Below are 14,006 nucleotides of genomic sequence, written 5' to 3'. Positions count from 1 at the left end.
CTCGCTAATCAAAGATTATGCTTTTATGTCCAGCACCACATTTAGGCGTCAAATCCGTAAATTATAGCCAGTGGTCCAGCTTAACGTAAATAACCATTATTTTCCGCTATTTGCACTGCCCACTGTACACAATCATTGTTTTACTGCATATGCCTCACCTCTCTCTCTGCCCTCTTCGTTCCCATCTATCGTTCATTCTCGGCTTAGCTGCAAATTAAGCTGCTCTAGCGGTCTTCTTCTATAGCTCTTTTTCGATCTCTCACCAAGAACCTGCTAGATTTTTTATTTAAAACTCAACAGCTATTAAAAACACTTACAAGCTTAACAGAAGCCTATAAAAATACTTCCGAATAATACAATATACTAAAATCATATATACGTACATATATACTTGATCATTTATTTGAACAAAGTTTAGCATAAATATGGGTCGAGCTATTTGGATGCCATTTTCTTATATTCTGCGCTTTTTATACGTTTTTTTTTGTGCTTAGGAATAACTCTTAAAATATTGCAATCAATTTGTACTGGCATTGAGTTCTGCCTTAATGTCAACCATTTTAGTTCCATGCTAGATTTCAATTTTACACCATCACCTGCTAAAAATATGAAACAGAAATATAACATAGAAAAGGCAATAGTTATTCAAATTTCAAAAGAATTAAAGCAAGGTTTTTTGTATTAAACTTTAAGTCGTAAACTGCATATAGTATGTAGTATGTATGCAAATTTATGGAAAACGAGGGGGAATATTTTTTCCAACTATTTTTCTACTATTCAAGTACTGTATGTATGTACATATATGTATGTATGTATGTACATATGTATATAGTACTTATTGGGAAAGAAATTATCAGCTTCAAACAGATGGACTATCTTATATGTACAAAGAAAAAAACAGAAGTATACAGATCCCTAAAAAACTCTTTTAGATACCAATTTAATATGAAATATATTTCTTTAACATATGTGCACCTTACCCTTTTCTTTGTTTCGAAGTGACTTTGGGAGTTTTTGTGTATGTCCACCATTTTTAAGAGGAATGTTATCTTCATCAGGCGTCGAGTCATTTCGAAGCGCGTCCCCGCGCTGCAATTTTTGACGCCTGGCGGCTAAATTGCTTTCTAAGCTGATACCTTGCATTTTTCGATTATGTCCTTTAAGTTTTCTTGTGTGCATACGATATGCGGCTTGTATTTTTTTCGCAGCTTCTTCCTCAATGAGTCGCTCAAAAGATTCGCTAATTGCAGCGTTTCCAAAGGATGCCTTTGTCTCTTGCGTTGAGGATTTAGTACCGGCACTAGCGCGTCGCATTCGTCGCCTGGTAAGAAACCCACGAGCTCCCGCTTGTATTTTCGTGGCCGCCGATACAATTGTAGATTCAGTTTCAGTAGATGTGCCCAAAATATCTGCCATAGCCGTGTTTATTTCAAAGTTCTCTTGGTTAATATTTCTTGGGTCAATGCAATCTGAATCCGTTTCAGATAGCGAAAAGGCCAACATTTTCTTGCGAATGTTTTCCGAAATTTCGTCGTCTAAAAATAAACTGTTAGTGCTGTTGATGCTAGAAGCAGTCATAAGATCTTTGCTACCAATTTCTATATCATTTCTAGCATCTTCAAGGGTGACAGACCTAAACATGCTTCTGGGATCGTCTCCAGCGATTGTGTAATGACGTATCAGCGGTGCCCTTGCAGATTCTTCTTCGCTGTTACTATCTTTAATTTTGAATTTTTCTGACTCAACATCACCGAAAACCACAGAGTCACTTTGGGCAGAACTTTCTCTGGTTTCATTAAGTGGCATTTGGTTGTATACAATAATTTCACCTTCTTCAATGCTGGCTTGTTCTTTCAAAGAATCTATAGTCCTTATTAATGGTTCATCGTAAGAGTTCAAAAAAGCTAGATGATTTGAAATTTGTTTAACAGCTTCCTCGGATCCGGATGACTTAGGTGAGACATTTTCTTGTTTTATCTCAGAGAATGGCTCTGAAATTTCCTTATTATTGCAGTCATCTGATAATATTTGATTTTTCGTTTTGCATTCATAATTATAAACAACTGAAGAATTTTTTTGTATACAAAGTTCTTCTATTGCTTCTTTTTGCGTGTTAGAAACTAGTTCTTTCTCGGTAATAGATGTCATCTCTTTTAGAGGGAAGCTATTTAGTTGCTCTTGGGATGATACGACTTCTACAAGAACATATATTAAAATAAAAGAGAACATCTTTTTTGTCATCTACTTTACAGTACGAACAATATTTACTTACCATGATTTGAGGCGCCAGCATCTGATAATAAAAATATTCCTGGATCCCCAGCTGAGCCAACCACAGCACTAGATTCGTGTAGTATTAAACCTGACAAACCATTAGAGACTTCAGTATCAATATCAGATTCATTAATTCAAATCTCGTCAATGTAAGAATTTCAGAACTTAAACTGTATTTAAAGGGGCCATGCATTTTAGCTAAATTTTATGTGCAATTACAGATTGATTAGAATAATTGACTTGGTATTATCCGCATTGATCCTACAAATTTTGGATCTAAAATTTGACTTTTTTGCGTAGGTCCCCGAGAGATCCGTTTTTCCCAATAAAGCTTCTACACCCGTTTCTTAGCTTGAATTTGTATTTGTTAGTAATTTCTAGTAATTTGTAATATTTATTTTTTAAAGGTTTTACAAGCGGTTTTTCGTTTCTTCTGTGCTGTTTCTGTTTCTTTTAAAGACTATGTTTTTAAAATTGTGTTATAATGTTCTAGATTAGTCCGTGAATATTAAAGCCTAAGGAACAACGTGCATTTAAATTGTAGTAACGTGTCCTTTTTTTTAGTTAAGATTAAAACTATTTGCTTTCCGTAGACTTCTGGAGTGTGCAGGCCAATTAAATTTCTTTAGCTGCCTTTCTTACTTTTGAATATAGTAGCTACACAAGTTTTGTGACACGTTTTATCTAAAAAATATATTTAAATTTTTTAATCTATCTGTTGACCACAAACCCATTCTTGCAGTGTTTATGTACTGTCTGTGTGATCACATAGTGTGAGTTTGGAAATGTCAGTATTATATATGGAGAATGTTTCATATGAATTAGTCTTATTCTATTTAGATCGTGTTAATGACGCTTCTCGGACGACTTTGGTTCTACTACTTAAATCAAAGAGACGTCCCCCGGAAATATTTTCATCATTCATTAAGTCATATTCTTTTGTACCAACTTTATCTGTCTTACCCAATTCAAGTTCTGTAACTCTGTTATCAGTTATGATATCACTTTCATTAAGTTCAAGTATAGTTTGCAGCTTGGCTACTCCTGGTTGTTGTTGGTAATCCGGATCTGCCGTTTGATCTTCAATCTCTCTATATTCATTAATTATCAAATCCGGGCCCAACATATTAGAGCGTGAACTATCGTCCAAAGGAATTAGTTTGTCGATTTGACCGTGTATATTTGTTTTGAAAGGAGACTTGTTTGATACTTTGTACCTGCGATTTCCATTATCCGATTTATCGAATGAAATAAAATATGAAATTGCTCTCTTAACTTTAGTTACTTCGGTTTCTGTGCTCATATTAGATGCATTTTTTCCAAGGTCCTTGATGGGAACTTCTCTTGTGTTTTTTACTTCGCCTGTGTCTGCGTAAGCCAATGATTGATTCATCTCGAAATCTGTATAAATTTCGTACCAGGTCCCTTTGTCGGTGAGACTTTTGAATGACTTAAGCTGCAGTTCAGCAACAGGTCTAGGTATAAAACGACTGTTCTGAACGGAGCCAATTTCTTTGTGTTTGAGCTTAGGGATAGGCAACTTAGCTGTTTTTTTATTTTTAATCTCAATAGTGTCGTTGTTAAAATTGTGGGTGCCAAATAATTGATTAGATACAAGCACTGTAGAACCTTTCTGCTAATTTAAAAAAAAAATTATAACATATTTGCGCTATTAACTCTTACCAGTATTTACATCCGGTCTATACTGAACAGCACCTTTGTGTAAAAATATTAAAAAATACAAGAAATGACTGTATGGTTTTCCATTTTCCAACAGTTGATAAAAGCTAATTTCGGAATTCCGACATTTCCTTTTTAAGACAATAGACTATTAAAGATGCGTCGTAAATAATAACACAACCCCACAGAAAAATAAAGTGTCGTGCGCGGCTGACCAGAGTATCATATCCCTATGTATTTTGGGGACCTGAACACGAATCCAAGGTCAGATAAGCTTCATCATTTCTACCATGGTAAATAAGACCGTGGGCGTGCTTGGGTTTATAAAGAGGTGGTCAAAGGAATTTGACGACCCCTATATAACAAAGACTCTCTATACCTCGCTAGTTCGTCCGATTTTAGAATACGGCTCCTGCGTATGGTGCCCTCTGTACAAAGTACACCAGGGCCGTATGGAATTAGTACAGAAAAACTGTTTTACTCTTTGCAATGCGGGGCATTCACTGGGATGCGAGTGTGAGACTCCTATCTTACTCTAGTAAACTGCTATTAGTAAACCTCCCATCCTTAGTTAACCGTAGAAAAATGCTTGGTGTGATATTTATGCACAACTTGATCGGGGGTGACATAGACAGCCCTGATCTGTTGGGCCGCATAATCTTCACGGTTCCTATTAGACTCACTAGAAATTTTATACCGTTGTTCCTTCCACTTTGTAGATCGAATTATTCCTTGCATGAACCGTTTAGGGTCGTATGCTCGGATCATAATTCCCTCTACCATATTATATCCACCACTTATTATCTTCCTCTTATTAAATTACTAACCCTTTTTCACCTTTCTAGTAATTAGTAATTGTAGTGGTATTCGTAAATGTATTTTGAATGCATGTTTAGTTTCTTAGTAGTTTCTTTCCTCGAATATTAGTGTTATAACTATCTTTCCTGCATGTACATGTTTGGTTCGACTACGCACCGCGCGTCATACGGCAGAGCCCCTCGGTCGGTTGGGCGGGAGGAGGGCTGCGATTTGCCTGGGATCCGCGCGTAACAGCCTTCTGCTGGTGTCACACGGGCCACTTGACGGTGCAGAAATTGCATCGCCTCTTGTAAGATGCAGTCATTGCATGTCAACGTCCAAGCAATAGTCTTTGAGCACTAAGCGCTCATAGGGACGGACGGACAGACGGACAGACAGACATGGCTCAATCGACTCGGCTATTGATGCTGATCAAGAATATATATACTTTATAGGGTCGGAAACGCTTCCTTCCACATCCACTTTCACCACAAATCTAATACACCCCTATAATCATTTTGAGTATCGCGTATAAATAATAGAGGACCATAATAAACACCCTCTTCACATAGTGTGATGTGAATCTGCAGCGCAGAAATTTCGAATCCCATATGTTTTCTTTTAACGGCCAACACATCGGATTAGCCAGTGTCATCAGAGTCATTTTTACTTGATACTCAGAAAAACATAATATTTAGAGCTCACCCCAAAAAAATTGATTAAAAAAAACTTACTGGTATTATCGTCATCTTTAAAATTTATTTGTAATCCATTGGGTCGTTCAGAAATCGGATGCGTAACAATATCAAATTCTCCATTTTCTGATAATGCATTATCATCTATTCCAGTTACACTCCTTTCTGTGATTAGATGTTTATTTACATAGGTTTCATATAACTGTAAAATGTCACTTACTGGTCAAATTCGAGATTGTATTGCTAATAGGATCATCTGTAAGATAAATTAATTCAAAATCACAATTTTTATACAATTAATTTTATCTTCATGTTTCAGAAGGTGTGAGGTGAAGGTGAGACCGCAATTGCAGTAGAGAAGGAGATATTATCCTTGGGAAGGGGCAGAACTAACAAGAGTTGCAATTCCTTGCTCACCTGGAAAACGATGCTTAGATTCCGAAATTTCGGACCCAATTACTGTGGTTTCTTCAACTTCATCAGGTAAAAAATCGGGTTTTGTCCTGGCACCAATAACTATAGTTGATTTACCGGCTGGAAATGCTTATAAATATAAGGAATTCCCCTTCGAAATACTTCAAGGCAAAAACTTACTGCCATTATCGTTATCTTCCAAATTAAGTCCATTGTGTTGTTCAGAAACAGGATGCGTTACAATACTAGATTCTCCATTTTCGCATAATGAATTATCAACTATTTCAGATATACTCCTTTCTGTATTTAGATGTAGATATATTATTTATGTTTCATATATGATATGTAATTTTAAGGATAACTTACTGGTCAACTCCGATAGTTCTATGACGCCTGGAATTTCATTGATTATAAGATTGTCTGTAAAATAAATCCATTAAAAATAAAATAATATATATAGTGACATATCCATAATTCTCCACTTCACATACACATTATGTTTATGTCCAATTCACCCACCCCATCCACAAAAGTAACAGGACACCACTCAAGAATCAATAACTGATTCTTCCCACAGTCCAAGCTAGAGTCCCATAATATAAACAATGGACTCCATTGATTCATTAACGCCAGAATCACGCCACTCTCGAGAAACCGATTCTTTAGAATCACGCCACTCATGAGGACCAATCAGAGCTAGACATAAAACCAAGGAGTATCACATTCCTAGCTCCCTCATGTAATGCAACACCGATCGCCAGCAGCGGATGCCTTTCATCAAAGCCAACGCATCCCCAAATATCGATCCAGGCACGTACGCCACCGATACGAAGATGCAGCCGAGGAAAGCAACGCCCGAAGACAGAGTCGAGAGCTCCAAGAGCCAACAATAGAGAAATCAGTTCCGTTTGAGACAAGCAGACCCACAGTCAAGTCGGGGAATTCATTTAAATCTAGTGACATAAAGATATTAAGTTTGTAAAATAAAAATCTTTTTTAAAAACTTAAAATCGAGTTGCGGATATTTAACTATATATACATATCTCATCCCTCGGTGTTTGTGGTTCTGTTCTTTCCAAACGGCTAAACCGATTTTTATAAAACTTTGTTTGTCTATTACTTGGTTAATTTGTGTGTGGAACGGAGACAAGCGCGCCTGAATGTAATTAAAATTCACATAGAAAATGCCAGACAACGCAAACAAGTATAACCACTGACAATCGCCTCACTTTTTCGCCTCGTATTTGAGTTCGAGACAGATATTGAAAACTCCGCTCACCCGAAATTGCTGTTTGATGCTGTGGACAAAGAATGTCGACATTGTCATGCGTTCAAGTTCACACATGAGTTAGAAGACAATGCATCAGGAAAAATGCAGGCATCTATAGTTGAAAAACCAACAGAATCATTCGCTCATTCAATTCATGATTGCAAATGACATCTTTCGTAGCAACAGAAACAGTTCATAGTACTGCAGTAAATTGTTTTCCGGGTCAGCCAGTTCTTTTTATATAATTAATTACAACTTCATATTTGAGAAGGTGTGCTAATAAGTGATTGTTTATGAGCTTGTGAAAAGTATTGTGAATATCGTTATATTCATTGGCCCTCCCAAAATAACAGTCACACGTAATAACATTTGCAGCAGAGAAGGAAAAATTACCATCTAATTCCTTTGGAGGGGCAGAACTGACAGGATTTTCGACGTCCTGTTCACCTGGAAATCTATGTCCAGATTCAGAAATTTCGGACCCAATTACTATGGTTTGTTCATCTTTATCAGGTAAAACTTCGAACTCTTTCTTGGTACCATTATCTTTATTAGTTTTTCCGGCTGAAAAAAATAATAAATAATAGAAATTCCCACTTCGAAATACTTGATTGAAAAAACTTACTGGCATTGTCCTCATCTTCCAACTTTTTTTGTGGTTCATTGTATTGTTCAGCCACAGGATGCGTTACAATATCAAAATCTCCGTTTTCGGATAACGAATTATCAACTATTTCAGATATACTCCTTGCTGAATTAAGATGTACTTATACTATTTATGTTTCATATATGATATGTAATTTTAAGAATAACTTACTGGTCAAGTCCGATAGTTCTATGACGCCTGGAATTTCATTGATTATAAGATCATCTGTAAAATAAATCCATTACAAATAATATTTTCACTCATTCAAAATTTTTTAATTAGGATTTTAGTATTTTTGTATGAATAATATCCAAATATCCCATACAAAACGTACACATAATCAAGTATGATTTGATGTATGTGGCTTTATGATTTGTGGCTGTGAAAGGTTTGCATACCGATTTTCATCAGTAAGAACAGCCACTTTGTTAATTTGTGTGTGTTATAGTGAACAATGTCATTGTGCCTACCATAAAATGAAATAGACATGCGAAATAGTAGAGCAGAAAGAACAGGCAAACGAATCCAACAGCATAACGAAATAGTGCGTGTGAGCACATCGCAATTGTAGAGGCACAAGAGGGATGAAATCAACAACGACAATTGGAACGGAGACAAGCGCGCCTGAATGTAATTAAAATTCACATAGAAAATGCCAGACAACGCAAACAAGTATAACCACTGACAATCGCCTCACTTTTTCGCCTCGTATTTGAGTTCGAGACAGATATTGAAAATTCCGCTCACCCGAAATTGCTGTTTGATGCTGTGGACAAAGAATGTCGACATTGTCATGCGTCCAAGTTCACACATGAGTTAGAAGACAATGCATCAGGAAAAATGCAGGCATCTATAGTTGAAAAACCAACAGAATCATTCGCTCATTCAATTCATGATTGCAAATGACATCTTTCGTAACAACAGAAACAGTTCACAGTACTGCAGTAAATTGTTTACCGGGTCAGCCAGTTCTTCTTATATATAAAAATTACAACTTCATACATTAGAAGGTGTCCTAATAAGTGATTGTTTATGAGCTTGTGAAAAGTATTGTGAATATCGTTATATTCATTCCCCTCATTGCGGAATTGGCCCTCCCAAAATAAGAGTCACACGTAATAATATTTGCAGCAGAGAAGGAAAAATTACCATCTAATTCCTTTGGAGGGGCAGAACTGACAGGATTTTCGACGTCTTGTTCACCTGGAAATCTATGTCCAGATTCAGAAATTTCGGACCCAATTACTATGGGTTGTTCATCTTTATCAGGTAAAACATCAAACTCTTTCTCGGCACCATTATCCTTTTTTGATTTTCCGGCTGAAAAAAATAATAAATAGAAGAAATCCCCACTTCGAAATACTTGATTGAAAAAACTTACTGGCATTGTCCTCATCTTCCAAGGTAAGTCCATTTTTTTGTTCAGAAACAGGATGCGTTGTAATATCAGATTCTCCATTTTCGCATAACGAATTATCAACTATTTCAGATATACTAATTTCTGTATGTAGATGTATATTATTTATGTTTCATATATGATATGTAATTTTAAGAATAACTTACTGGTCAAATCCGATAGTTCTATTAGGCTTGGAATTTCATTGATTTTTAGATCGCCTGTAAAATAAATCCATTATAAATAAAAAAATATATATATCCATATCTCTTCTCCCGGTGTTTTTGATCTGTTCTTCCCAAACGGCTAATCAGATTTAAAAAAATTTTGTTTGTCTATTACTTAGGACTGCGATAAGGTTTTTAACTATTTTCACAATATCCAACATTGAGTTCGAGCCAGATATTGAAAATTCCGCTCACCCGAAATTGCTGTTTGATGCTGTGGACAAAGAATGTCGACATTGTCATGCGTTCAAGTTCACACATGAGTTAGAAGACAATGCATCAGGAAAAATGCAGGCATCTATAGGTGAAAAACCAACAGAATCATTGGCTCATTCAATTCATGATTGCAAATGACATCTTTCGTAGCAAGAGAAACAGTTCATAGTACTGCAGTAAATTGTTTACCGGGTCAGCCAGTTCTTCTTATATATAAAAATTACAACTTCATACTTCAGAAGGTGTCCTAATAAGTGATTGTTTATGAGCTTGTGAAAAGCATTGTGAACATCGTTATATTCATTGGCCCTCCCAAAATAACAGTCACACGTAATAACATTTGCAGCAGAGAAGGAAAAATTACCATCTAATTCCTTTGGAGGGGCAGAACTGACAGGATTTTCGACGTCTTGTTCACCTGAAAATCTATGTCCAGATTCAGAAATTTCGGACCCAATTACTATGGTTTGTTCATCTTTATCAGGTAAAACTTCGAACTCTTTCTTGGTACCATTATCTTTATTAGTTTTTCCGGCTGAAAAAAATAATTAATAATAGAAATTCCCACTTCGAAATACTTGATTGAAAAAACTTACTGGCATTGTCCTCATCTTCCAACTTTTTTTGTGGTTCATTGTATTGTTCAGCCACAGGATGCGTTACAATATCAAAATCTCCGTTTTCGGATAACGAATTATCAACTATTTCAGATATACTCCTTGCTGAATTAAGATGTACTTATACTATTTATGTTTCATATATGATATGTAATTTTAAGAATAACTTACTGGTCAAGTCCGATAGTTCTATGACGCCTGGAATTTCATTGATTATAAGATCGCCTGTAAAATAAATCCATTACAAATAATATTTTCACTCATTCAAAATTTTTTAATTAGGATTTTAGTATTTTTGTATGAATAATATCCAAATATCCCATACAAAACGTACACATAATCAAGTATGATTTGATGTATGTGGCTTTATGATTTGTGGCTGTGAAAGGTTTGCATACCGATTTTCATCAGTAAGAACAGCCACTTGGTTAATTTGTGTGTGTTATAGTGAACAATGTCATTGTGCCTACCATAAAATGAAATAGACATGCGAAATAGTAGAGCAGAAAGAACAGGCAAACGAATCCAACAGCATAACGAAATAGTGCGTGTGAGCACATCGCAATTGTAGAGGCACAAGAGGGATGAAATCAACAACGACAATTGGAACGGAGACAAGCGCGCCTGAATGTAATTAAAATTCACATAGAAAATGCCAGACAACGCAAACAAGTATAACCACTGACAATCGCCTCCCTTTTTCGCCTCGTATTTGAGTTCGAGACAGATATTGAAAATTCCGCTCACCCGAAATTGCTGTTTGATGCTGTGGACAAAGAATGTCGACATTGTCATGCGTTCAAGTTCACACATGAGTTAGAAGACAATGCATCAGGAAAAATGCAGGCATCTATAGTTGAAAAACCAACAGAATCATTCGCTCATTCAATTCATGATTGCAAATGACATCTTTCGTAGCAAGAGAAACAGTTCATAGTACTGCAGTAAATAGTTTACAGTCACACGTAATAATATTTGCAGCAGAGAAGGAAAAATTACCATATAATTCCTTTGGAGGGGCAGAACTGACAGGAATTTCGACTTCTTGTTCACCTGGAAATCTATGTCCAGATTCAGAAATTTCGGACCCAATTACTATGGGTTGTTCATCTTTATCAGGTAAAACATCAAACTCTTTCTCGGCACCATTATCCTTTTTTGATTTTCCGGCTGAAAAAAATAATAAATAGAAGAAATCCCCACTTCGAAATACTTTATTGAAAAAACTTACTGGCATTGTCCTCATCTTCCAAGGTAAGTCCATTTGTTTGTTCAGAAACAGTATGCGTTGTAATATCAGATTCTCCATTTTCGCATAATGAATTATCAACTATTTCAGATATACTAATTTCTGTATGTAGATGTATATTATTTATGTTTCATATATGATATGTAATTTTAAGAATAACTTACTGGTCAAATCCGATAGTTCTATTAGGCTTGGAATTTCATTGATTTTTAGATCGCCTGTAAAATAAATCCATTATAAATAAAAAAATATATATATCCATATCTCTTCTCCCGGTGTTTTTGATCTGTACTTCCCAAACGGCCAATCAGATTTAAAAAAATTTTGTTTGTCTATTACTTAGGACTGCGATAAGGTTTTTAACTATTTTCACAATATCCAACATTGAGTTCGAGCCAGATATTGAAAATTCCGCTCACCCGAAATTGCTGTTTGATGCTGTGGACAAAGAATGTCGACATTGTCATGCGTTCAAGTTCACACATGAGTTAGAAGACAATGCATCAGGAAAAATGCAGGCATCCATAGGTGAAAAACCAACAGAATCATTCGCTCATTCAATTCATGATTGCAAATGACATCTTTCGTAGCAAGAGAAACAGTTCATAGTACTGCAGTAAATTGTTTACCGGGTCAGCCAGTTCTTTTTATATATAAAAATTACAACTTCATACTTCAGAAGGCGTCCTAATAAGTGATTGTTTATGAGCTTGTGAAAAGCATTGTGAACATCGTTATATTCATTGGCCCTCCCAAAATAACAGTCACACGTAATAACATTTGCAGCAGAGAAGGAAAAATTACCATCTAATTCCTTTGGAGGGGCAGAACTGACAGGATTTTCGACGTCTTGTTCACCTGGAAATCTATGTCCAGATTCAGAAATTTCGGACCCAATTTCTATGGTTTGTTCATCTTTATCAGGTAAAACTTCGAAATCTTTCTTGGTACCATTATCTTTATCAGTTTTTCCGGCTGAAAACAATAATAAATAAAAGAAATTCCCACTTTGAAATACTTGATTGAAAAAACTTACTGGCATTGTCCTCATCTTCCAACTTTTTTTGTGGTTCATTGTATTGTTCAGCCACAGGATGCGTTACAATATCAAAATCTCCGTTTTCGGATAACGAATTATCAACTATTTCAGATATACTCCTTGCTGAATTAAGATGTACTTATACTATTTATGTTTCATATATGATATGTAATTTTAAGAATAACTTACTGGTCAAGTCTGATAGTTCTATGACGCCTGGAATTTCATTGATTATAAGATCGCCTGTAAAATAAATCCATTACAAATAATATTTTCACTCATTCAAAATTTTTTAATTAGGATTTTAGTATTTTTGTATGAATAATATCCAAATATCCCATACAAAACGTATACATAATCAAGTATGATTTGATGTATGTGGCTTTATGATTTGTGGCTGTGAAAGGTTTGCATACCGATTTTCATCAGTAAGAACAGCCACTTGGTTAATTTGTGTGTGTTATAGTGAACAATGTCATTGTGCCTACCATAAAATGAAATAGACATGCGAAATAGTAGAGCAGAAAGAACAGGCAAACGAATCCAACAGCATAACGAAATAGTGCGTGTGAGCACATCGCAATTGTAGAGGCACAAGAGGGATGAAATCAACAACGACAATTGGAACGGAGACAAGCGCGCCTGAATGTAATTAAAATTCACATAGAAAATGCCAGACAACGCAAACAAGTATAACCACTGACAATCGCCTCACTTTTTCGCCTCGTATTTGAGTTCGAGACAGATATTGAAAATTCCGCTCACCCGAAATTGCTGTTTGATGCTGTGGACAAAGAATGTCGACATTGTCATGCGTTCAAGTTCACACATGAGTTAGAAGACAATGCATCAGGAAAAATGCAGGCATCTATAGTTGAAAAACCAACAGAATCATTCGCTCATTCAATTCATGATTGCAAATGACATCTTTCGTAGCAAGAGAAACAGTTCATAGTACTGCAGTAAATAGTTTACAGTCACACGTAATAATATTTGCAGCAGAGAAGGAAAAATTACCATATAATTCCTTTGGAGGGGCAGAACTGACAGGAATTTCGACTTCTTGTTCACCTGGAAATCTATGTCCAGATTCAGAAATTTCGGACCCAATTACTATGGGTTGTTCATCTTTATCAGGTAAAACATCAAACTCTTTCTCGGCACCATTATCCTTTTTTGATTTTCCGGCTGAAAAAAATAATAAATAGAAGAAATTCCCACTTCGAAATACTTGATTGAAAAAACTTACTGGCATTGTCCTCATCTTCCAAGGTAAGTCCATTTGTTTGTTCAGAAACAGTATGCGTTGTAATATCAGATTCTCCATTTTCGCATAACGAATTATCAACTATTTCAGATATACTAATTTCTGTATGTAGATGTATATTATTTATGTTTCATATATGATATGTAATTTTAAGAATAACTTACTGGTCAAATCCGATAGTTCTATTAGGCCTGGAATTTCATTGATTTTTAGATCGC

General features: G+C 35.6%; 2 protein-coding genes and 1 long non-coding RNA gene across 4 annotated transcripts; all 3 read right to left on the bottom strand.

The window, feature by feature from the left end:
* Positions 1-380: 380 nt before the first annotated feature.
* On the bottom strand, positions 381-2,701 carry LOC117187359. 2 transcript variants are annotated; one of them, XM_033389876.1, is made up of 4 exons: positions 2,273-2,700; positions 1,593-2,195; positions 981-1,535; positions 382-599 (listed from the first exon to the last, which is right to left on the bottom strand). In XM_033389876.1, exons 2-4 carry the CDS (start codon positions 2,146-2,148, stop codon positions 436-438), a joined length of 1,275 nt encoding a protein of 424 aa, XP_033245767.1. In that variant the 5' UTR covers positions 2,149-2,195; positions 2,273-2,700; the 3' UTR covers positions 382-435. The 2 variants fall into 2 exon arrangements, with proteins under 2 accessions (XP_033245766.1, XP_033245767.1); XM_033389875.1 differs by having other exon boundaries at positions 381-599; positions 981-2,195; positions 2,273-2,701.
* Positions 2,702-3,021: 320 nt separating this feature from the next.
* Positions 3,022-11,022, bottom strand: LOC108153914. The gene is made up of 15 exons (XM_033388319.1): positions 10,920-11,022; positions 10,405-10,458; positions 10,213-10,338; positions 9,341-9,394; positions 9,159-9,278; positions 8,927-9,097; positions 7,949-8,002; positions 7,757-7,882; positions 7,525-7,695; positions 6,228-6,281; positions 6,042-6,161; positions 5,865-5,981; positions 5,668-5,703; positions 5,487-5,612; positions 3,022-3,990 (listed from the first exon to the last, which is right to left on the bottom strand). The coding sequence occupies exons 1-15, from the start codon at positions 11,020-11,022 to the stop codon at positions 3,947-3,949; spliced, it is 1,476 nt and encodes a 491-aa protein (XP_033244210.1). The 3' UTR covers positions 3,022-3,946.
* Positions 11,023-12,524: 1,502 nt separating this feature from the next.
* On the bottom strand, positions 12,525-13,884 carry LOC117187360. The gene is made up of 4 exons (XR_004472063.1): positions 13,771-13,884; positions 13,539-13,709; positions 12,711-12,764; positions 12,525-12,644 (listed from the first exon to the last, which is right to left on the bottom strand). It is a non-coding gene; the product is annotated as an uncharacterized LOC117187360 (long non-coding RNA).
* Positions 13,885-14,006: the final 122 nt, after the last annotated feature.

The sequence above is a fragment of the Drosophila miranda genome, chromosome 2 (assembly GCF_003369915.1).
Source record: "Drosophila miranda strain MSH22 chromosome 2, D.miranda_PacBio2.1, whole genome shotgun sequence".
Lineage (NCBI taxonomy): Eukaryota > Metazoa > Arthropoda > Insecta > Diptera > Drosophilidae > Drosophila > Drosophila miranda.
Note: the sequence above shows the minus strand (reverse complement) of the source record. Positions and strands in the feature narration are given on the sequence as shown.